The sequence below is a fragment of the Epinephelus lanceolatus genome, chromosome 22 (genome assembly GCF_041903045.1).
Source record: "Epinephelus lanceolatus isolate andai-2023 chromosome 22, ASM4190304v1, whole genome shotgun sequence".
NCBI lineage: Eukaryota > Metazoa > Chordata > Actinopteri > Perciformes > Serranidae > Epinephelus > Epinephelus lanceolatus.
The window spans coordinates 4124338-4148217 of record NC_135755.1 but is presented as its reverse complement, the minus strand read 5'-3'; the positions used below and the strand labels follow the sequence as shown (position 1 = coordinate 4148217).

The 23880-nt window shown below is 43.5% G+C and overlaps 2 protein-coding genes across 3 annotated transcripts; both read left to right on the top strand.

Annotated features, from left to right (window-relative positions):
- Positions 1 to 5866: 5866 nt before the first annotated feature.
- Positions 5867 to 9589, top strand: LOC117246345 (uncharacterized). The gene is made up of 5 exons (XM_078164316.1): positions 5867 to 5913; positions 6656 to 6913; positions 7012 to 7272; positions 8849 to 8983; positions 9447 to 9589. Exons 1-5 carry the CDS (start codon positions 5883 to 5885, stop codon positions 9494 to 9496), a joined length of 735 nt encoding a protein of 244 aa, XP_078020442.1. The 5' UTR covers positions 5867 to 5882; the 3' UTR covers positions 9497 to 9589.
- Positions 9590 to 14351: 4762 nt separating this feature from the next.
- tfr2 (transferrin receptor 2) lies at positions 14352 to 23880 on the top strand. 2 transcript variants are annotated; one of them, XM_033651767.2, is made up of 18 exons: positions 14352 to 14435; positions 15100 to 15138; positions 15244 to 15436; positions 15542 to 15734; positions 18007 to 18147; positions 18236 to 18344; positions 18425 to 18667; positions 18754 to 18893; positions 18964 to 19139; positions 19303 to 19422; positions 19607 to 19689; positions 21529 to 21592; positions 21707 to 21774; positions 22181 to 22251; positions 22352 to 22436; positions 22604 to 22828; positions 22955 to 23095; positions 23214 to 23880. In XM_033651767.2, exons 2-18 carry the CDS (start codon positions 15109 to 15111, stop codon positions 23466 to 23468), a joined length of 2337 nt encoding a protein of 778 aa, XP_033507658.1. In that variant the 5' UTR covers positions 14352 to 14435; positions 15100 to 15108; the 3' UTR covers positions 23469 to 23880. The 2 variants fall into 2 exon arrangements, with proteins under 2 accessions (XP_033507658.1, XP_078020380.1); XM_078164254.1 differs by having other exon boundaries at positions 14358 to 14435; positions 15100 to 15149.

Genomic DNA, 23880 nt, shown 5'->3' with positions numbered 1-23880 from the left:
ATGATACACAGTTGTATTTATTGATGAAGCCAGAAGAAAGTAATCAATTAACTAAACTCCATAACTGCCTTAAAGACATAAAAACCTGGATGAGCACCAATTTCCTGATGTTAAATTCAGACAAAACTGAAGTTATTGTTCTTGGCCCCAAACAACTCAGAGACTCTTTATCTGATGACATAGTTTCTCTAGATGGCATTGCTCTGGCCTCTACCACTACCATAAGAAACCTCAGAGTAATATTTGATCAAGATTTGTCTTTTAATTCTCATTGAAAACAAACCTCACAGACTGCATTTTTTCATCTGCGTAATATTGTGAAAATTAGGCCTATCCTGACCCGAAAAGATGCAGAAAAATTGGTCCACGCTTTTGTTACCTCAAGGCTGGATTACTGTGACTCTCTATTATCAGGTAGCTCTAGTAAGTCCTTAAAAACTCTCCAGCTAATTCAGAATGCAGCAGCACGTGTACTAACAGGAACTAAGAAACGAGATCATATTTATCCTGTTTTAGCTTCTCTGCACTGGCTCCCTGTAAAATCCAGAACTGAATTTAAAATCCTACTGTTAACTTATAAAGCTCTAAATGGTCAAGCTCCATCATATCTTAGAGAGCTCATAGTGCCATATTATCCCACCAGAACACTGCGCTCTGAGAACGCAGGGTTACTCGTGGTCCCTAAAGTCTCCAAAAGCAGATCAGGAGCCAGAGCCTTCAGCTATCAGGCTCCTCTCCTGTGGAATCATCTTCCTGTTACGGTCCGGGAGGCAGACACCGTCTCCACATTTAAGACTAGACTTAAGACTTTCCTCTTTGATAAAGCTTATAGTTAGGGCTGGCTCAGGCTTGCCCTGTACCAGCCCCTAGTTAGGCTGACTTAGGCCTAGTCTGCCGGAGGACCCCCTATAATACACCGGGCACCTTCTCTCCTTCTCTCTCTCACTCTCTCATGTCCTGTTAATACATGTCACTAACTGGGCTTCTTCTCCGGAGCCTTTGTGCTCCACTGTCTCTCAGATTAACTCATATCGCAGCGGTGCCTGGACAGCGTGACGTGTGTGGTTGTGCTGCTGCCGTGGTCCTGCCAGATGCCTCCTGCTGCTGCTGCCATCATTAGTCATTAGTCATACTTCTACTGTTATTATACACATATGACTATTGTCACACATGTATACTGCCAGATATTAATATATACTTTCAACATATTGTACCACAGTAGCCAGAACCATAACTATAATATTATTACTTTCAGTAATGTTGTTGTAAGCTACTGTCATTACCGTCTGTCCTGCATCTCTCTCTCTCTCTCTCTGTCTCTCTCTCTCTCTCTCTCTCTCTCTCTCTGTCTCATTGTGTCATGCGGATTACTGTTAATTTATCATGTTGATCTGTTCTGTACGACATCTATTGCACGTCTGTCCGTCCTGGAAGAGGGATCCCTCCTCAGTTGCTCTTCCTGAGGTTTCTACCACTTTTTTCCCTGTTAAAGGTGTTTTCCTGATCCACTGTGAGGGTCATAAGGACAGGGGGATGTTGTATGCTGTAAAGCCCTGTGAGGCAAATTGTGATTTGTGATATTGGGCTTTATAAATAAAATTGATGAATTGATTGATAGAGGGTGAAGAGGAACGGTGCCAGCACCGTCCCCTGCAGGGCCCCCATACTGCAGACAACCAAGTCCGATACACAATCCTGGGTCCTGACATACTGCGGCCGGTCCGTGAGGTAGTCCAGGATCCAGGATGTGAGATGATTAGCCACCACTATGTGCTCCAGTTTGTCCCTCAGAAGTGCAGGCTGTATGGTGTTGAAAGCGCTGGAGAAATCAAAGAACATGATTCTCACAGAGCCTCTGGGCTTCTCCAGGTGAGAAAGAGCTCTATGCAGGAGGAAGATGACGGCGTCGTCCACCCCAATGCCAGGCTGGTAGGCAAACTGCAGTGGGTCCATTCAAGAGCCTACTGCGGGGCGGAGACGAGACAGGACCAGGCGCTCCAGAGTCTGCATGAGGTGTGATGTTAATGCCACCGGTCTGAAGCTGCTGAAGTCCTTGGGGTGCAGAGTCTTGGGCACAGGTACCACGCAGGATGTCTTCCACAGCTGTGGTACTTTTTCCAGCCTCAGGCTCAGATTGAAGATGGTTTCAACTATCCCGCACAGTTGGTCTGCGCAGGACTTCAGGAGCGTGGAGCTGATGCCGTCTGGACCCGCAGCCTTCCTCGTCTTTGTCTTCCTCAGCTGATCTCTCACCTGACAGGTAGTGAAGGACAAGCTGGAGCAGGGGGGCTGTGTGCTGGGGGGTGGATGTGATGAGGTGGGGGAGGGGTGAGGGGTGGTGAGATGTCCAGGGGAGCGGGGGTGGGGGAGATGTCGAAGCAGTGTGCCAGGAGTGTAGGTGGGGGGGAAGGTGAAGGTGAGGATGAGGGGGGTTGCAGCCGTGATGTCTGGGCCCGGGGAGGGGCAGACTGATCAAATCTATTGAAGAACAGATTCAGATCATTCATCCACTGCTGGTCACCTCTGGCCTGGGAGTCTAGTTGTTTGTGTCCTGAGATGGTTTTCAGACCTCTCCAGACTCCGCTGATGTCACTCTGCTGCAGCTGTTCCTCCATCTTCTTTTTAAATCCTTCCTTTCCCCACCTGATGTTTCTCCGTAGCTCCTTCTGCACGGCCTTCAGCTCCTCCTTAGTTCCAGAGTTAAAAGCCCTCCGCTTCTCCTTCAGGAGAGCTTTTATATCTGGAGTAATCCAGGGTTTGGTGTTGGAGAAGCAGCGTACAGTCCTGGTGGGTACGGTGCTTTCCACACAGAATTTAATATAATCCATAATGCATGATGTCATACTGTCAGTGTACCTCCCACACAGTGGTCTCAAAGCAGTCTTTCAGGGCCTCCTCGGCCTCCTCAGACCACCTCTTCACAGTGTGGGTGGTTGCTGGTTCCCTCTGCACCAGAGGTCTGTAGACAGGCAGAAGATGAACCAGGTTGTCATCAGCTCTTCCCAGGGGGGCAGGGGGGATGAGTGGTATGCCTCCTTGGTGTTGGCATAAAATAAATCCAGTGTTTTATTGTGTCTGGTGTGGCAGGAAACATACTGGGTGAAGGTGGGCAGGGTGGTGGATGGACAGGCGTGGTTGAAGTCCCCAGAGATCAGAAGGAGGGCCTGAGGGTGCTGTGTTTGCAGCCTACTTGTAACAGAGTGGAGAATGTCAGATAATGGCTGAATTTTCATTTTTGGGTGCACTATCCCTTTAAAACTTTTTCAAGTTATCATTGTTTTTTACAGATAAAAGGAAGTGGGAAAGCAGCACAGCTTCTGTCTCCGCCCGCACCGAGCAGGTGGTGAACCAGAATTAGCCAGAGAGTTGGAGGGAGATAGCTGAGGCTTAATGGTGGATTGTTGCCTAAGTTAGGCTGGTTGTGTTGAGATGTTGTTGTTGCCTTTTTTTTAATTCAACAGTGACTAACAGTGCTCAGTCTTGGGACAAACAGCTAGCTGTCCATGTAGGCAAATCTGCAGGTCGCAAGATTTGCATGCACTAATTTGTTTTGGCTTTGTCAAAAAGGGAAGTTAAAGAGCGAGTGGCAGGGGCTCTTGCAGTCTCACAGAATTAAAACTCAGATGCAGTTGTTGGGCATACCACATGCATTTAACTGAGCATTTAACTGACAATTGATGCCATGAGTCAAGCTAAACAAAACTTAACTATAAAATTAGACAAAGACAGAGAAAAAAATCATGTCTAACAAAAGGGGCCGTTATCTAGACATAGGGCAAAAAGACAGGTGATTGAGCACCACCAGGAGTCTATGTGTGCATGTGCCTGATTTTGCCTTACTGAGGTCATTTTGTGTCTTTTAGGTAATGTCAGGTCTGATTGTGGTGGTTTTGTGTCTCTGTGTGGTTGATTTTTCATTATCTCAAGGGCTCTCTGTAGGAGCTGCTGGTCCTCCAACCTACCAGTAGATGGCAGTCCTAACTTGAACAGTTCACTTTCTCTGTGTTCCAGTGACACAGGCAACAAGTCAGAAACCTGCTGGGTCAAGAATATGGATTGGTTCAGCTGATATGCCACCTCAGGAACAGTGAAGATAAGTTTAAAGCATTTCTGTTTCAACAAAAACATTCACAATAAACGTTCACCAAGAATTGTGTTTATTGCTGTGTCAGCCAAAATATAGTCACACTTGGATCATACAGTGTTATTCAGGGGCACAAATATAGACAGTGCAGTTGCACCAGGGCCCATGAGGTGGGGAGCTGATAGAGAGAGTTATGAGTGATTGCCACCTCAGAAATATGCCTGTGTTCAACAAAGAACTCTTATTAAATTAAAAACAGAGCCATTTGCTATATATGCCCTTGAAAAAGGAAAACTCATCTCCATCGTTTACTTTTTTCTTTCTTTGTTAAATAGTATAAATCTAATAAATCAATCTATAACAAAATTAAATGCTTATAAACAACAATAAACTATTAAAATTGTTAAATTAAATTTAAAGTTTCTCATTTTCTTTGGTATTTTGCAATATGCAATGATGATTGGTAATAGGTATGTTGATGTTATCATAGTGATGGTCAAATGAAGCCTCATGGACCACTGTCTTTATTCTCTGAAGCCACAAGATGGCGCTGTCTGTTCAACAAAGGTTTGAAAGCAAAGCATTTCACTGTCATTCCTTCAGCCTTTATCTTTAAACCAAGAGCGCCATCTGGTGGAGTGAGAAAATAAAGAAAGTGGTTCATGAGGCTTCATTTGGCCATCACTAGTTATCTAGTGTCAGGACCCAAGGGTTCCCAGAAGAACATAGTATTGTGAAGAGATGATCAGTGTTATTCTCTTCACCTGTTGGGGACTTTAATGACTTGGCTGATTGGTGTAAATATGTTGAAACTTTACATTTTAGTTTTCAATTGTTGTTGTAACAACACTGTGGTTAACTTGTGGTAAGGTTTAGACACAAAACCACTTGGATAAGGTTAGGAAATTATGTTCTGGCTTAAAAATAGCCCATTTTGTTGTCCCTAACACGACTGGAAACGTCCCAACATCTCGTGAACATTATTTGCTTTTATTGCTTTTTTTTGCCAATATGTTATTCCGGTGACTGGGCTGCAAAATTCAACACATTAAGAGGTTAAAAATTAGGTGTGTGGCTAAACCAGAGTAACAGGAAGTCTGACTCTTTTGTCTCTGTTTGTTTATGTGGGTACTTCATATCCTGTTTCACTGAAATGTGAAGATGGCCTCTCTTGTGGCCGATGACAGGTCTGACTGTGGTTTTCAGTGAAAGACCTACATAATGATAGAGTTTGGACTCATAATAAAGGTGAAACAAATGAGAGGTCTTTTGACAGCAATTGAGCTTTACCTGCTCTTATGTACTGTTTGTATCTATACCTATGAAAATTAAAGGGCCGCTGCTGCAAAATGTGTTTAACAGAAACAGTGTGTGTGGACTGTGTGTTGTGGTGGGTGTTGTTCATTTGTCAATTTAAACCAAGAGTGCCATGTTGTGGGGGTCAGAGAAAAATAAGAAAAATAGCTCATTAGGCTTCATTTGGCCATCACAACTACTGTTTTTTCTGCGTTTGGGTCTTTCCCCTACCCCTTCAGCCGCATTGTATACATTATCCTAAAAGTATTTCCACACGGTGGTATTGCTACTTTTACTTTCCTAAAAAAAAAATATGAATGCTTCCTCCACTACTGATTAGTGAAAGCATAGAACTTTTCAAATAATGTTTATGTGAATTAACTCAAGCAAGTTACAGATCTGTAATGTTCAGCAATGACGTTCACAATTTCCTGTTCGATGTGAAGGATGTGGTAGACCAACTGTGTCAAGCTTGTTAGATGAAGACAAAGAGTGAAGCAGGATGGAGATCATATCACTCTGCCTAATGCTCTGTAAGTAATTTACCTTTTTTACAAAATAATTTGACCCCTGCTGTTTAATTTTCTCCGCTCATCTACCAACCATTTGAGCAGTTAACATAGGCTACTTACTAACCTAACAAAGCAATAGTGGAAGAAATATTCCGATCCTTTCCTTTTGTAAATATGTAAGTATTATCAGCGAAATGCAATGAAAGTATGAAAAAGAAAAGTACTCATTGTGAAGTAAAACGTTGAAGTAAAAGTAACTAAAGCTGTCAGACAAATGTAATTGAGTAAAAAGTACAATATTTACCTCTGAGATGTAATGGAGTTGAAGTATTAAAATGGAAACACTCAAAGTACAAGTACCAGGAGTTTGGATTTAAGCACAGAACTTAAGTAAATGTACTTAGTTACATTCTGTCACTTAAACAAAGCCAAACACCGTATCTTGCTCACCTTCGCTCTGAAACTGAGCACAACTCAGTTACTGTTGTAAAACCAAACCCTGAGCTGAGGGAGGTTAATAAGCGCTGTGTGCAGAGCTGCAGAGTCTGTGGTAATTCTCTGTGGGTTCCTCACTATGACTCTCTCTCTTCATGTAATGTAATCAATCCAAAAACTGATGAATGCGGCTTTGCAGTCTAGCACCTGAACAAGTAACCACAGCAAAGCTTGCATTTAAATCATAAGCTCAGCTATCTACATTAAAAACCTTTAATCCACTGGTAAATACTTCCTGTTTAATTATTTATATCTACCCACCCCACAGCCACGCTGAGCGTCACTCCCAACAGATCTCAGTTCTTTCCTTTTGAAGAAATCTCTCTGAGGTGTGAGGCAAACTCCACCGGCTGGACAGTGAGGAGGAACACCTCCTCTCAGACATCTCAGGCTTGTAAGTATGGATGGGGAATCCCACGCGAGTCCTCCTGCACCGTCCAAGATGCCTACTCAGCCGACAACGGAGTGTACTGGTGTGAGTCTCAGCAGGGGGCATGCAGCAACACCGTGAACATCACAGTAGCCAGTAAATATCAAATGTGCATGGATTTTTGCAATTTAACAGACTTTGCAAACACAACAAGTTAGAAATAAAACACAGAAATGTAATCTTCTATATTTCAGCTGGTGTTGTGATCCTTGAGAGCCCCACACGTCCTGTGATGGAGGGAGATAATGTCACACTGCGCTGCTCCTACAAGGAAGAAGATGACGATGAATCAACATCAGATTTCTCTGCTGCATTCTTCCAAAACAATGTTTTCATTGGCACTGAGCCTGCAGGGAAGATGATCCTCTCACCAGTGACCAAACGTCACGAAGGATTCTACAAGTGTGAACACCCAACAAAAGGAAAGTCACCGCAGAGCTGGCTGGATGTCACAGGTGACATTTTCTGCTTCCTATGTAGAGCAGTCCCACCAACACATTCTCACTCTGACTTAGTCACATGTGCACGTTTGGTCATGGACTTTCCACGTCCACATATGACGTCCAAGGTACCCTGGGTGTGTTGGTTGTTGACGTTCTGGGATGCTGTGTCAACTTCAGCCTGTTACATGCATTGTCTGTTTTCAAAGTACACTTCTGTTTTCACAGGAAATGTACAGTTTGCATACAGTCTCTTTCAAAATAAAAGCACTACGTCGGTGCAACACCACAAATTGATCCTAAGTGCTATATCGAAGGCAACTGGACTTGCTTGCGTTTCTTGAAGATATTGCGCCTCTCATCCAAGAAGCTTCTTCAGTTCTAAATGACTGGTGCGGAATTGCAAGCTTTAAACTCAGTGTGGGTGTGAACCCTTGCAGAGTCGTTAAGGTCACATGTGAGTCGTTGACCCACCTGGCCATCATGTGTGTCATTGGGCTCACATGATGTTTTCAAGAAACACAAGCAAGTCCAGATGCCTACGATATAGCACTCATGATTACCATGACCTGGACGACTGAGAAAAGTCAGCTTTTTTTGTCGATGTCTGACGCCAGATGTCACTGACCAAGTGCTGGTATTCAACAACTTTGGAGTGAGTCCTATGTGCATGAAGGGAGCTCAGTATGTTTCAATTTGACTACTTAAAAAAGGAAGAAAATGTGTTTCTTTAGTGTTTCCCTGTCAACAGCTTTGAGACAGTATTTAAACCTAATCTTGGGAAATAAAACTGATTGTACCTCAGTATTTCTATTATTTGTCAGTTTGAATTACTTGATTCCTTTACTCAATATGATAATTCAACTAGAATTACCACCTCTGTGAACCAGTCAAGTTGCAGTTTACATCATGTCTGTCCAGACTCATATTTAGCCAGTGCTTCAGATACTGATGTTTCTGCAAAGACGCTATGAAAACATGGATGCTTCACACACACCTTCAACCTGACGGCTCAGATGATCTATATAATCAGCACAGTTTCAAAGGTTCCCAACACACCCATGTTTCTTGGTCATAGTGACCTTGACCTTTGACCACCAAATTCTAATGGATGTTTGAGCCAAATCTGAAGAAACCCTCTAAAGATTACCTTAGCTGTTTACATGTACATAAGGAGCGGGTCTTTTTTTACGGAGACTAGTCCAAACCCATTGGTAGCTTTGTCACCTTCTACCTATGCCAGTCCTCAATGCCTATGTGCAGTTTCACATAGATTGACCACATCAGTGAGTAGAAAAATGTGGGACTGACAGAATGACTGACTGACAGAATGACACACTGACAGTTTCCAGCACACATTATCTGTCAACAAACACCGGACAGTACAGACTGTAACTGAGTGTGTGGACAGATTCCTCCACTTTACACTGAAAACAAGACTTCCCTTTATTCTTTGTTTTCTTGTTGCACCCTGTTGAGATGATTCATATGACACTAATGGATAAAGGGACAATGTTTCTAAACCTTAACATAATATTTAAGTGAAAACAGAACTAACTGTGTGTCATGTTTGAATCCTTCTTCCTCACAGTGAGACCTCAGACTCCAGAAGCCCCTCCTCCTCCTGTCATTACTCTGTACAGGCTGATCTGCTCCATCCTGCTGTTCATCCTGTTCACAGCCATACTCATAATGTGTATTTACATATACTGCAGGGTGGCTCGAGGTAAGAACACCTCTGAAAATATATGATAATAATAATAATAATAATAATAATAGACTATATTGATCCCAGTATGGATCATATTTTCTGATGGCTTCCTCCACAACGTAGCAGAAAATAGCACTCAAGTTAAGTACAAGTACCTCAAATCTGTACTTAAGCACAAGAATTTAGTATAAAATGAAGGCAACAAAGCTAAGTTTAAGGTGTTTTCTAAAACCTTTACCCTAAACTCGAGATACCGGAAAACCAGAGCGAAGTCTAAACTGAGCCAGCCAACCCACAAATCTCTCTTCGTGACACTGGTCTCAGGTTGTGGCGACACTGAGGTGAAGTCAGCAGCAACAGAGCTGGTTGTCACAGCAACAACAGCACAGTAGCACTGGTAGAAATCAGGAAGTGAATGAGGAAGATGATGCCACGCACGCTCGTCTTAACCCTTTGTCTCCTCTGCTCTCACCTGCAGCTCGAGCTGATGCTGAAAAGAGAGCGTTTGATCATCTCGAAATGGAATGAAGACGAAGAAGACGAAGATGTGGCATTGCTTATATGCTGACCCATTTTTTTTGTGTAGCAGCTTACATGCACCTGCATGATTTATTTAAAGCAGGGGTTGGCGACCTAAAAAAAAGAAAAAAAAAATCTGTCTGTTGCCGCAAAACTTATTTGAGCCTTATACTAAAGGTAACACAGCCTTTAAAGTAGAACTTAGCCTATCAGCGGTGATGGCCAAATGAAGCCTCGGGAACCACTTTCTTTATTTTCTGACCCCGCCAGATGGCACTCTTGGTTTAAAGATAAAAGCTGAAGGACTGGCAATGAAATGTGCTTTCAAACCTTTGTTGAACAGACACCGCCATCTAGTGGCTTCAGAGAATAAAGACAGTGATTCATGAGGCTTCATTTGGCCATCACTACCTATCAGCATTACTCATACATCTAAATAAGCATTCACTAATATGTTTTAGCACAGGCTGGCTGCATGCAGTGGGCTATTTTTGATTATTTGGAACTTTAACTTTGCAGCATTGCCGATGAAAGCAATCAAATTCTCTATTTTCCTTTGAGACTTTTCCCTCTTTGGATCCGGAATCCACGGCAAGCCAAGCTAGGAAGACTCAAGACTACTCTGGCCCTCGCCAGTGATACTTTCAGAGGAAAAGGCACCAGGCCAGATGTACAACGCACAGTTTAGTTGATGAAATGTTCAACATTATTTTTAGATCAGTATAAGCTACACATTTTAAGAAGGTAAGAGTCACTTTAGGCCTCATGTTCTTTGTTCTTTAAAATGCAAAAAATAAAGAACACGAGGTCTCGGACACCATTTCAGATGGCAAGACCCAGACGAAAAGCATTCACATGTCCAGTTTAGATCTGGGCAAATGACAAATCATCACAAATATAAATACACATACCACAGATATCATGGGCAGATTATGAGACAATGGGCCCCTGGGCACATATATGTAAAAGGCCCCACCACCTCTGCCACATAGAAGCAAGACAAACAGACTTTGTGCTGGTTTTGCCTCATTTTCATTGTTGTTTTTCATCTCCTTGTGATTGTCATGCGACTGGTTTTGTGTCTCTCTGAGGTTGTTGCATGTCTCTTTGTTTATTTTGATGTTTTTCCCATTTCTGTAGTTAATTTGTGTCTCTTTGCAGTTCCTTTGCATCCATTTGAGTCTCTTCCTGGTCAGTATGTGTAAATTTGAGTGACATTTTACAGGTGAAAGCCATGAGGCCCCTAACACTTTGGGTCCCTGGACCTGTGTCCATTAGGCCCATTCAGTAATCTGTAAATAACAATTATTGTCTGATGAGGACCAGAATATAGCCAGGAATCACCACAGCCTCCAGTGGCATTCACCTACAGACAGAGGGCGCCATTGAGCCACGAAACTCTGAGTTACAACTGAACCAACCTTGTTACAAGAAGACAAACTTTTCTGCAGAAGAAAATTATCAATTCCTGTTGTCTGTTTCAGGACTCAGACATTTAGGAAAGTCTTTCAGGTTTAATCTCATGTTTTGCTTTTGTTCCTTTTTTAGTAAATTAATGTGTGGAAACTTTGATAAATGTTGTGAAGCCGCACTGAAGGTGTTTCTGATCAGTGTCAAATCAGTTTTGATGGTGATGCTTTCTTTACTGATCTCAGCTTTTTCTTGAGAAACATTCACACAGATTGTAAAATGTAAAGATGATCAACAGCACATTATTGTCTCACGCCCCCTCGTGAGCATTTTGGTCTAAAATGCTTTCACCAACTAGACAGACTATTGAAATTAATACATCACTTTTAAACATGCTTATTTCCTAAAACATGAAAACAAATTTTGTAATCGTACATTTAATGAATAAAAGAAAAGACAGAAAAAGAGACAAAGACATCCTGCACTGTGACCTTTATTTGCTGATGCTGAAGCTGAAAACAAAAACACATAAAGATCATTTCAGGCTAGACGTCACTGTGAGAGCCAAGAGCTCCGTAGAGCTGAAAAATCCTTTCGCTTTGGTGACACCTGAACGCATCATTTCATCACTTTCCTCAAACTACTTTTTTATATTTTATATTTAATTGTTAATAGTATTTCCTTTTTAAACTTTTACTTTTATGTATTTTATACTCTTTGTTATGCAACAATACACCAAGCCAAATTCCTTGTATGTGAAAACTTACTTGGCAACAAAACTGATTCTGATTCTCTGCTGCTTGTCCCACAGATTTAAGGGGGATTTGGCAATTTGCAATATTTGCCCCCAAAGAATTGCTTAACAATGTTTCTGAAATGTTTTTTGTTTCATTTTTAAAATCTCTCAACATCAGAAACTTTATCAAACAAAATATCAAGAATGATTTCAGCAGGTTCGCTCAATTTTGACTCTCTATACAAATGCAGTATCAAAGATTGTCCAGCAGATGTCCCCATTCTACCAGTTTCAGTGAACCTGAATTAAATGTGTTGCATGTCTGCATCTGCACTTCTGCCTCCTGCGGAGTAACTAGTTACATGGAACAGAGTTAAGTAATAAATTACAAAATAAATGTCATTGTAAGTGGGCAGGAGTACTCACCTGAGCGCTGAGCTTAAGGCCCGTAGAGTCAGAACAGTGTCACATGGGGATCTTTGATTTATGATGGCTTTACCCTGATCCCTCTCAAGGCCCTGTTCACTATGTCATGAAACTAATTGTTTTATAGGCTGCTGTAATAAGACACTTAATGATTGTGTAGTTTTTTTCTGTACCCACTGTGTCCTTTCATTGGATGCCTCACAGCACCCCATTCAGTATCTAAACACTTCAACTCCCAGGAGGTGGAGCTCCTGCCAGCAGGGCTGTGCGCAGGTGTGCAATGATTAGACTGAGACTGGTTAGTTTTACCTGCCTGTCCGTTGTTGGTTCATGTGTGTTCTGATGAAGGTTTAATAGACTGAAAGCTCAAGAAAATAATGAAGTGAAATGCTGCATAGATGTAAGTGTGTGGTAATCTTTTCTACAGCAGTAAATATTCCTTTGAAATTATTTCGTAGCAGCCCCAAGCTGTAGAAAATCATATAACATCTTCTCTGCACCTGTGTACAGACTTATAAAATGAAGCAGAGCACATTGAGAGAGGATTTAGTGGAGAAAGTCTCAGATCAAATTGTCCTTCTTAGGTACATTTACGCACCGTGTTTGGCTCCCAAATAACAGTTAAACTCATTTGTTGTCACCGACATGTCACTGACAGTATTAAATATTAAAATTAGATACATCTAATCCACCATGGCTTTATTTTGAAAATCTGTACACATGTTCCCATCCATAGAAAACAATTATAACTGGCTGGAAAAGGAAAGGAAGCCAACATGTATCAATAATGATCATGTCTAGTCCCAGTGTAGTAACACCCTTCAGCCACCAGATGGAGGCATAGACAGACCTAAAATCATTCTGTCACACCACTGTAATAGTAATAATAATAATTATTATTATTACTATTATTATCGTTATCATTATCTATTTGTATATTTATGTATGGTCAGCAGAAACTGGAATTTAACACTGTGACAACAAATAAATAATGACATACAGTTTAACCATTGCTCCCATTATTTTAGTTATAAAAACCAAAGTTACACTCCACTAACATGAATCAGCTGAGCTAAAGCCAAAAAAAGTCACTGCAGATGAATTATCTGAGACCATCAAAGCTGCAGTAATAATATTAATTGGACTTGGGATAAAGCCAGCGACACATGACGTCCAGTTTAGGATGATTAATCATAATTTTCTCCCAACATAAAATCAATACTTGGAAACATGAACAGTTGTATCTCTCCGTACGTGTGACTTAATGTTACCAAATGTTATTTACCCGCAGTAACAGAATACTTAGCAAGATTTTCCTGAGCTGCACAGTGTTTGTGGCATTCTGTCGGCCATCTTGGTTTTGAGAAGTTTTTGTTACACTTACAACACCTGGCCAGCGGGAGGCAGTATGTGGCATGACTAATTATAGGGAATTTATACTTCGACACCATAGCCTGGCGTGCACCACCCCATAAATGTAACTACACGTAGCCGTAACGCAGACCTCCTGTCTGTCTCTATAAGCTGAAACCATTTCCCTCAGTGGAAACAAAGCTTTGATTTACTTTAATTTCACAGATAAGAAACAATAAACTGTGAAGACAATAAAGCCTCCACAAAAATAGCATTTTAAGTCTTGTGTGTGATTTATCCTGGCTTCATATGAGCAGAGGAAATCTCTCTAATTTAGGCTAATTTATACAATGTAAAATGCCATAGGCTTGCGCTAATAATGTTAGCATGTTGTATTTGTGGGGAAAATGTGTTTAGTATAAGACAGTTGTTTTGTCTGTGAATGCTGCGAGTTATAGTGAAGCTGATTTGTGTCTATTAAGCCATGTTTAATGTGTTTAATGTGTGTTTAATGTGTTTAATGTGTGTTTAATGTGTGTATTGTGTGTTTAATGTGTATTTAATGTATTTAATGTGTATTTAATGTGTGTATTGTGTGTTTAATGTGTATTTAATGTCTTTAATGTGTATTTAATGTGTTTATTGTGTGTTTAATGTGTGTTTAATGTGTTTATTGTGTGTTTAATGTGTGTTTAATGTGTTTATTGTGTGTTTAATGTGTGTTTAATGTCTTTAATGTGTGTTTAATGTGTTTACTGTGTGTTTAATGTGTTTGTGTGTTTAATGTGTATTTAATGTGTTTCATGATACAATAATATATTTAGTTATCTAGTATTTTAACAGTGTGGTATCAGTACTTTTACTGCAGTAAACTATCTGTGAGAGCAGGTCAGGTGACCACAGGGTGGGCGTCAGATTGGACTTTCCAAAGTTACACACATATGCATACACACAGGGAGACACACTGAAAACACCCAGACGGATGGACGTAGAGAGAGAAGACAGAGAGGAGGAATAAACGAGGTTAGTGGATCACATTAACTCAAGTGTTTGTTATTGATCAGCTGATTGATCATGTCCAGTGATCTGTGACTTTAAATCTGTTTTTAACTCCTCAGACTCGAAAATGACTTTTTGAATAAGAAATCGTCGTCCATTTGAAACTGTCATGTTGGACAGACACCTGTTGTTACACTGATAAATACCACCTTAAATCACACACCTTAAATCATTGCTGTGAGAGCGTCAGCTGAAGACTTACAGAGAGTTAAAGCAACCTCACTGTCTGTGTGTGTGTGTGTGTGTGTGTGTGTGTGTGTGTGTTTACTTAGCTGTTAATAAAGTTAACCAGATCAAACACCACTGTGACCTCTGACCCCTGAGAGGAACCAATCACAGTGAGTCTGATCTGTGATTATTGATCTGTGGCGGATGGAAAACATTCAGATCTGTTTATGAGACGTCAAGGAGAAATTACAGCATTTAAGTATTTGAAGTTTAATAAAGACGGACCAGAGATCACAGGACTGATCATAATGATAATTATATAATTATATATTTAATTATTATTATTATTAATATTATTATTATTATTTTATTTTTGAATCAAAGTTGTTGTTTTTTTTTGTTTTTTTGTTTTTTTTTGCTGAATAAAAATATTTCATCGTGGTTACTTTTTACCTTACAGGTCATCATCATGGACACCGTCAGGACTCGTCTGACTCAGGTGAGCCACAGGTGCGACACCCAGAGACCAGCCCCTCCCCCTCTCGCCTGTAACCATGGTTACATCTCTCTCTCTCTCTCTCTCTCTCTCTCTCTCTCTGGTCAGTCTCCTTCAGTGGGCGGGGCCGAGGATGAGGAGGCAGGAGGAGCTCAGAGGGTGGAGATGAGGTTTGTGACACGAGAGGAGGAGGCAGGGCAGAGCAGTGACATCACAGCACTGGTGCTGCCTTATCGCCACGGTTACCGCAGAGCCAGCGTGTTCCTGTGTGTGTGCGTGGTTGTCGTCGTCTTTGTCATTGGTAAACACACACACACACACACATACACACACACACACACACGCATTCTTTCACTGACTAGTTTGATCATGTGATTAAAGTGGGTGTGGTCTGTCTCTCTCGTAGCATTTCTATTGGCCTACGCAGTGTTTGGTGCGCGGCTCCATTGCTCCCAGGTGAAGGGGCTGGGGGAGGAGGATGAGGAGCGTGGGGGCGGGGCTAAACCACCTGCAGAGGGAGGGGCGGGGCTTTATCTGGGAGAGCTGAGGGTGATGATGAGGAGGCTGCTGCAGGATGAAGACATCCACGACACCGTCAGGTGATTATACATGTATATTACGACTCAGTCCCACAGACACCGTCTGGATTAATCCACCGCTGAAAATAGTCCCTAACAAAGATTGTTTGATAAAAGCTGAAGTGAGCAGCTGTTTGAGGGAATCACTGATCAATCTATTGATTTGTTATTTTAAAGATGTTCAGGAGGAACCAATGAGAGACAGAAACAGACAGGGGTCGAGGGATGAATGGGTGAAGGGAAAAAATGAGGGTCTGAGGATGAAGAGATGAGGGAATGAGAGATGGATAGATAAGTGGTCAGGGGGCAAAAGGATGAGGGTTTAGGGATGAAGGGCGAGGAATGAGAGAATGAGGGTCAAGGGACAAAGAGATGAAGGGATGAGGGTTGAAGGATGAAAGGCTGAGGGTTAAGGGGCAAAGAGATTAAAGGATGAGGGTTTAGGGATGAATGGATAACGAATGAAGAATGAGAGAATGAGGGTCAAGGGGCAAAGAGATGAAAGGATGAGGGTCAAGGGGTGACTAGATAAGAATTTAGGGTCGAAGAGATGAGGGGTGAGGGCATGAGGGTCGAGGGATGAATGGGTGAAGGATGAGGGATGAAAAAATTAGGGTCTGGGGATGAAGAGATGCGGGGATGATGAATGAATAGATAAGTGGTCAGGGGGATGAGGGTTGAGGGATGAATGGATGAAGGGTGAGGAATGAAAGGATGAGGGTCAAGGGGCAAAGAGATGAAGAGATGATGGTTTAGGGATGAATGGATAAGGAATGAGGAATGAGAGAATGAGGGTCAAGGGGCAAAGAGATGAAGGGATGAGGGTTTAGGGATGAATGGATAAGGAATGAGAGAATGAGGGTCAAGGGGCAAAGAGATGAAGGGATGAGGGTTTAGAGATGAGGGATGAATGGGTGAAGGGTGAGGAATGAAAAGATGAGGGTCAAGGGGCAAAGAGATGAAGAGATGAGGGTTTAGGGATGAGGGTTGAGGGATGAATGGGTGAAGGGTGAGGAATTAAAGGATGAGGGTCAAGGGGCAAAGAGATGAAGGGATGAGGGTTTAGGGATGAGGGTTGAGGGATGAATGGGTGAAGGGTGAGGAATTAAAGGATGAGGGTCAAGGGGCAAAGAGATGAAGGGATGAGGGTTTAGAGATGAGGGATGAATGGGTGAAGGGTGAGGAATGAAAAGATGAGGGTCAAGGGGCAAAGAGATGAAGAGATGAGGGTTTAGGCATGAGGGTTGAGGGATGAATGGGTGAAGGGTGAGGAATTAAAGGATGAGGGTCAAGGGGCAAAGAGATGAAGGGATGAGGGTTTAGGGATGAATGGATAAGGAATGAGGAATGAGAGAATGAGGATCAAGGGGCAAAGAGATGAAGGGATGAGGGTTTAGAGATGAGGGATGAATGGATGAAGGGTGAGGAATTAAAGGATGAGGGTCAAGGGGCAAAGAGATGAAGGGATGAGGGTTTAGGGATGAATGCATAAGGAATGAGGAATGAGAGAATGAGGGTCAAGGAGCAAAGAGATGAAGGGATGAGGGTTTAGGGATAAATGGATGAAGGGTGAGTGATGAAAGGATGAGAGTCTAGGGATGAGGAGTTATGATGAAAGGATAAGCGTTGAGGGGATGAGGAGATAATAAGTGAGGAATGAAGGGATGACGGTCAAGGAATGAATAGATAAGGAGGTCAAAGGGATGAGGGATGAAGGTATGAGGGTCGAGGGATGAATGGGTGAAGGGAGAGGCATAAAAAATTAGGGTCTGGGGATGAAGAGATGAGGGGATGAAGGATGAGGGATGAATAGAAAAGGGGTCAGGGTGTGGAGGGATGAGGGATGAAGGGATGAATGGAAAAGGGGTGAGGAATGACAGGATGAGGGTCAAGGGGCAAAGAGATAAAGGGATGAGATTTTAGCGATGAAGGGATGAGGGGTGAGGGATGAGGGCTGGGGGGATGAGGGGATTAAGGGTGAGGAATGAATGGATGAGGAATGAAAGGATGAGGGATAAAGGGATGAGGGTCAAGGAATGAACGGAAGATAGTTGAGGGTTGAGGGTCTTGGGCTAAAGGATGAGGGATGAGTGGATGAGGGGACAAAGGGTGAGGAATAAATGGATGAGGATGAAAGGCTGAGGTCAAGGGGTGCTTCCACTGACAATAATTGGGAGGTGTGGAAAGGACGGATCCTGTGGACACTTTGGCCTTTTTGTCCCCTTGTCAGAAGGAGTCCTATTGTTGGTGTCTGAGTTTTGTCCCGTCGAGTGTTTGTGTTTGTGTCCATCAGTCGAGTCAGCAGAGCCAATCATCCTCCAGGTTCCTCAGAGGGAACATCTCTGGCCTCAGAGATCCTGCGCCGCTTCAGACTGCTGCAGATGGATCACACCTGGACCGAGTCTCTGTACGCCACGCTGCAGTTCCCCCACAGGTAGACACTGCAGAGGTCACTCAGAGGTCACAGACTGATGACATGGAGTACAGCCTGTTTGTTTATTTATTTGTTTGTTTGTGTTCAGGTCTCAGAGGAGCTCTCTGTCACTGGTGGACTCTACAGGACTGATCTCAGAACAGATCTCTCTGAACCCGTCTGACTTCTGTCCATACAGCGCCACAGGAAGTGCCACGGTGAGACAGTGAGTCAGGATGTTTTGTCATCATGGTAACCACAAACCCAGGTATCATTACCTGTCTCTCTCTCTCTGCAGGGGGGCGTGGTCTATGCTAACTACGGCCGCCCGGAGGATTTTAATTGGCTGAAGAGTGCGGGTGTATCTGTGGTTGGCTGTGTGGTGGTGATGCGTGTTGGAGGCGGGGTCAGTTTTGCTGAGAAGGTGTGGTTGGCTGAGAAGAGCGGGGCAAGTGGAGCTTTGATCTACCCCGACCCGGCTGACCTGCCGCAGGACCCCCGACGCCTCGGCCTGAACGCACACACCGCCGTGTCCGAACATGTAAAGCACACATAAAAACACACACCTGTTATGTGCCTTCCTGCTCCCGACCAATCAGCATCTCCCTCTGTGTCATCCAATCACAGGTCCACCTGGGGTCAGGTGACCCCTTCACCCCTGGCTTCCCGTCCTTCAATCATACTCAGTTCCCGTCCATCCAGTCCTCCGGCCTGCCGCTCATCCCAGCCCTGCCAATCAGTGCCACTGTAGCTGCCAAGCTGCTCAGGTGAGCCCTGCCCCCTCAGCTCACCTGCTCAGGTGTTACTGTGACCTCACCAGGTTTTTCTGTGTCTCAGCCAGCTGTCAGGTCCATCCTGTCCTTCGTCATGGCGGAGTCGACTGCCATATGTGCGCTGTGTGGTCGGTCCAGAGTTCAGCTCCGGACGCAGAGTCAAGATGTCGGTCCACAATGTCATGACGCCAGTCCTGCTAAACAACATCTTCTCATCTCTGGAGGGCCGAGACGAGCCAGGTAAGTGTGTCCCTGTAAAGTGGTCTCTGAACTGTGTCCCTGTGAGGTGCTCTCTGAACTGTGTCCCTGTAAGGAAGTCTCTGAATTCTGTCCCTGTAAGGTACTCTCTCTCTCCTATGAGGTCCCTGTAAGATAAACCAGTCTTCCTCTGTCTTTCTGTCAGACCAGTACATCATACTGGGAGCTCAGAGGGACTCACTGGGTCCAGGAGCTGTGAAGTCTGGAGTTGGAACAGCGATCCTTCTGGAGCTGGCTCGGACCTTCTCTGCCATGGTGAAGAACGGTGAGTCTCACCTGGATACAGGTGTACTTCCTGTGGTGTAGACAAGGCCATAACATTAAGATGTTAGTAGGTGGTTACGAAGCGGTTGCTAAGACATTCTATGCTGCATCTGATGTGAACAGTGTATTTGCAGTGTGGTGACAGTGCACAGTGTTGGTTTCATTGTGTATCTGTGTGTGCGCAGGTTTCAGCCCCAGGCGCAGTTTGCTGTTTGTCAGCTGGGATGGTGGAGATTTTGGGAACGTTGGAGCAACTGAATGGCTGGAGGTTCGTCCAGTCACATAGTAGAAAACACATTACGGTATACACCACAGAGGAAGAAGGAGTAAACAAACTCAATGATTCTGTGGCAGGGCCGCGTCGCAGCGTCCTTGATCTTCGGTTTTCCAGCGGACTGCTCGAGCAAGTCCGGCTTCTCTGCTGCTAACGCTGCTGCAGGGATACAGCTGAGGAGGAGCCGGCTGCTAATGCTATGTACCGGGACACTGTTAATGCTGCTTGCCGTGCTGCTAACATTTGTTTCTCAAAAAAATCAGTCGGGTCGATGACCCACCTGCACATGGGCTACAATGTATGATCGAAAATGAATAACAGTTGAAAGTATTCGAAATGTCCTTCCCCGTCTAGCTATGATGCTAGTTAGCCAACTTTGGCTAAAGCTTACCTGTCGAGGAGAAGTAGCCACTTTGACATCCAATTTCAAATTCTTATCTGCTTTAAACCGTCTCCACCGTTCAAAGGCATCTCCTATATAGACCCTCGCTTTGCCTCGAGTTTTGTCTTGGCGTTTTTGGGAATCATAACGAGGTCGTTTGGGTTTAGTCAAACCGTCAGCCATTGTAGCTCAGTGTTAACTGTAACTGATGCTGAGACTCTACTGACTGTGTGACTGGTAGATGGCGGCGGGTGGTGCAACAGGCCAAAACACAAATTCAAAACATAAACATGATTTGCGTTCTGTAAATTTTTTTTTTAAATGCGAATATTCTGGCTGTACTATTGTTGTCGGTGAGATCAGTATGTTATATGAACATTATTCCTTAGTCTCTGTGACATATTAGGAGGATTTTATGACTATTTGCTTTAGATTTCTTACATATAGCTCCTTAAAGAACACCTTGAGAGAATTTCTTTAAATCTGGCGCAAATGTTCACTTGGAGTGAAGAATTTTGGGGCACATCCATCAGGACTGAGTCCTATAGCAGCTACTGACGGAGCAGACGAAAGGCAGCTGTAACTTTATGATCTGCCCAGGGGGCATGAGTGGCTGCAGTGAACACACAACTAGGTGTCTGACACCATTCAAAAGGAAATATTAGAAATTTTGGCACATGCAGTCCAGAGATAAACTGTCTGAGGCGAGAGAGCGCACATTCTTTGGACTAACAGAACCATCAATGTAAGAACGTCTGAGTAGTTTTCCTGTAGCTCCTCGACCCAATCAACAAAACAAATGCTTGAATTGTAGGTTTCTGCTGTGGTTAATATGTTGAGGCACAAAAAAATTCCTGGTTATGGTTCAGAAAAAAATCCTGTTTTGGCTTAAAATACACATTTGGTTGGCACAACCACCCCTGGAAAAGCTACTGATGTCTCACTAAAAACCAACCAGTTTTATTGTTTGTTGGTCTCCAACAGTGATCTGCAGCTGTCTCGCCTGAGCACATTCACACACATAGTCGTGTGTGTGCACATTTCTACTGCACAGTGACAGTATGTTCCCGCGCACATGTTCATCAGTAACGTTGTGGATGAAACTGAAAGGAGGGTGGTGAGTGTCAGACACATGAATGAGACCAGCGGTCATTGGCTCTCACCTCCAGCTGTTCTGTTGGCTGTCAGATGAGGAGAAGGAACAGCTGAGATGAACTGCAGGCTGTTGTCCGCACCTGGCAGCTGTAGTGAAGCACTTGCTTTGCTTCCAGTAGTCTGTCCCGACTCACGGGAGTTGAGTTATTAATAACCTAAACAAACATTACATACAATAGTCCACCTTCTGACTCTATCACTCTCTGTCTCACACACCACATCAACTCTCTGCTGAGTCTTCCCTCTGACCTCTGACCCTGTGGTTGCCGTGGTAACATGTGCGCTCTGTGTTCCAGGGTTACCTGTCCATGCTGCACCTGAAGGCTGTGGCCTACTTCAGTCTGGATCAGGCTGTCATGGGTAATGCACAGCTATCAGCCACAGGTCTCACAGGAGACCTTTAATGTGTCAAGCAGCCAATTAAAAGATGAAATAAATGACCTTCTGTCTGTCTGTCTGTCTGTCTGTCTGCAGGTGATGATGTCCTGTCAGCGTACTCCAGTCCTCTGCTAGTTGACCTGCTGGATGCTGCCATCAGACAGGTGAACACTGGGAGATGATGTCCAATGGGTTATTTATTAGAGACGCACAGTGAACTTGAGTTACCTTCAAGTGAGACCGTGCATGTAGATGTGCTAAAAATGCAACAAAAATATCTTTCAGTTTACCTTAGGTATGCCTTGAATAGATGTTTACGGTGAATTTAGGTGAATTTAACAGGACTGCTAGGAGGTGCTAACAGACTTGGATGACACTCATCCCTAGGAAATCATGACAGAAGCTTCAACGAGGGCAAATTCGACCTTTTTGGAGTTATTATAGTCACATATTTATGTCATTCATATTGTGCCGATGCTGATGTTATTGTGCACCTCTAAGATTTCTTTACATCAGTGTTGCTTTGGCTTCATGTCACATGTTGTCATGTCTTGGTGTTAATGTGTGAAGGTGGAGCATCCGAGACATGCAGGTCAGACCATCTTCAGTCAGGCAGAGAGGGAGGGGGGCAGCTGGAGGATGTGAGATACCCCACAAACACTCAGCATCACATCCGTCACTAAATAATGTTTTGTAAAGAAGAAGATTGACCTCATGTTTGAATGAACCTTTCCTCCTCAGAATGAAGCCGCTGTACCTGAACAGTGGAGCGTACAGCTTCACAGCGTTTGCAGGAGTTCCGGCTATGGAGCTCAGATTCACTGAGGTAAACTGACGCCGCGTCATGTTCATGTGGTCACATCAAACTGTGCTTAATGTCATGTCAGTGTGTGGAGTCTCATGATGTCATGTTCTATGAAGTCATGTGTACTCGGTGTACAGGTCTACTTGTTGCAGGTAGATGAGTCATGAGTTCTGTGTCTGCCCCTTAAGGAGCGAGCGTACCCGTTCGTCAACACACCATTGGACACCACCTCTCGCCTACAGGAGGTGCTGGGGGGTCGTCTGGGGGTCACGGGACGGAGCTTAGGGGAGCTGGTTGGGGAGATGGTGCTGCGATTAGCCCACGACCACATCCTGCCGCTACGCATCGATTCCTACGCTCAGGCAGTGCTGCAGTTCAGCGCTCAGCTGAACAAACACTCTGCTGAGCTGCAGGTACGCTCTCTGACCTCACCTGAGTCACTGTGCTGACAGGTGTCATCATGGCTGCTGTGTTTTTGTTTTGTTTTTAAAAGACAGAGGTGTACTGATTAAGTTTTTCTACTGTCTCTCTGTCTTCAGTCCAGAGGTTTGTCTCCTCAGTGGGTTTTCAGTGCAAGAGGAGATTACAGCCGAGCAGCCGAGACGCTGCAGAGAGCCATCGACAACAGCGACCTACATGACCCGACCACGGCTCGCTTCTACAACACTCGCATCATGAGGGTACTAATACTTCAAATACTGCCGCTGACACTGCTCATTTCTAGGACGCTCGGAACACAAGGGTACAATTACTTTCAACGCTGGCTGCCACACAAACGCCCGCTTTTCTGTCCTCTAGGTGGAATACTACTTCCTGTCTCAGTACGTATCAGTGGTGGAGACACCATTTCGTCACGTGATCCACGGCCGTGGTGACCACACTCTGAGCGCTCTCGCCGAGCACCTGGCCCTGCTGACGTCTGACCCCGAACGCTTCGACGAGAAACGCTTCAGACGGCAGCTCGCCTTCTTTACCTGGACGCTGCAGGGAGCCGCCAACGCCCTGACCGGGGACGTGTGGAGCATACACAACACATACACATTCACACACTGAGACACGCAACACACACACACACATATACAAACTGTTATGTAGTTCAATAACATGATTGATGATTTATTTAACTAATTTATTAATTAATTTAAAAGAAAATGTATCCTGAAGAAACTTTTTGTGTAAGAGATGCGCGAAATACGTGTAGCATTAATATATACAGGTATGAAATGAAATAAAAAATGATAATAACTTGAAATATATTGAGATGTACATTAGAAGCAATGGTGCAGATTAATATTTGATGTTATAAATTCTAAGATGTGATAAAAAGTAAACAGAAAGGTATTAAAATATAAAAAAATACACTAAATAATAAACATCATTCTGTCTTTATTTAAGACAATTAACAGATTTATAAAAAAAAATATATTATTGATGTATTTATTATTAAAGTATTTTCTGTCTTTGA

Excerpts from the sequence above, each read along its gene's own strand:
- LOC117246345 (XM_078164316.1), top strand. The coding sequence starts at position 5,883 with ATGGAGATCATATCACTCTGCCTAATGCTCT. Across the intron at positions 7,273-8,848 it reads GAGCTGGCTGGATGTCACAG|TGAGACCTCAGACTCCAGAA; the intron begins GTGACATTTTCT and ends TCTTCCTCACAG. Across the intron at positions 8,984-9,446 it reads ATACTGCAGGGTGGCTCGAG|CTCGAGCTGATGCTGAAAAG; the intron begins GTAAGAACACCT and ends TCTCACCTGCAG.
- tfr2 (XM_033651767.2), top strand. The coding sequence starts at position 15,109 with ATGGACACCGTCAGGACTCGTCTGACTCAG. Across the intron at positions 18,894-18,963 it reads GTAGCTGCCAAGCTGCTCAG|CCAGCTGTCAGGTCCATCCT; the intron begins GTGAGCCCTGCC and ends TCTGTGTCTCAG. Across the intron at positions 19,140-19,302 it reads GGAGGGCCGAGACGAGCCAG|ACCAGTACATCATACTGGGA; the intron begins GTAAGTGTGTCC and ends TCTTTCTGTCAG.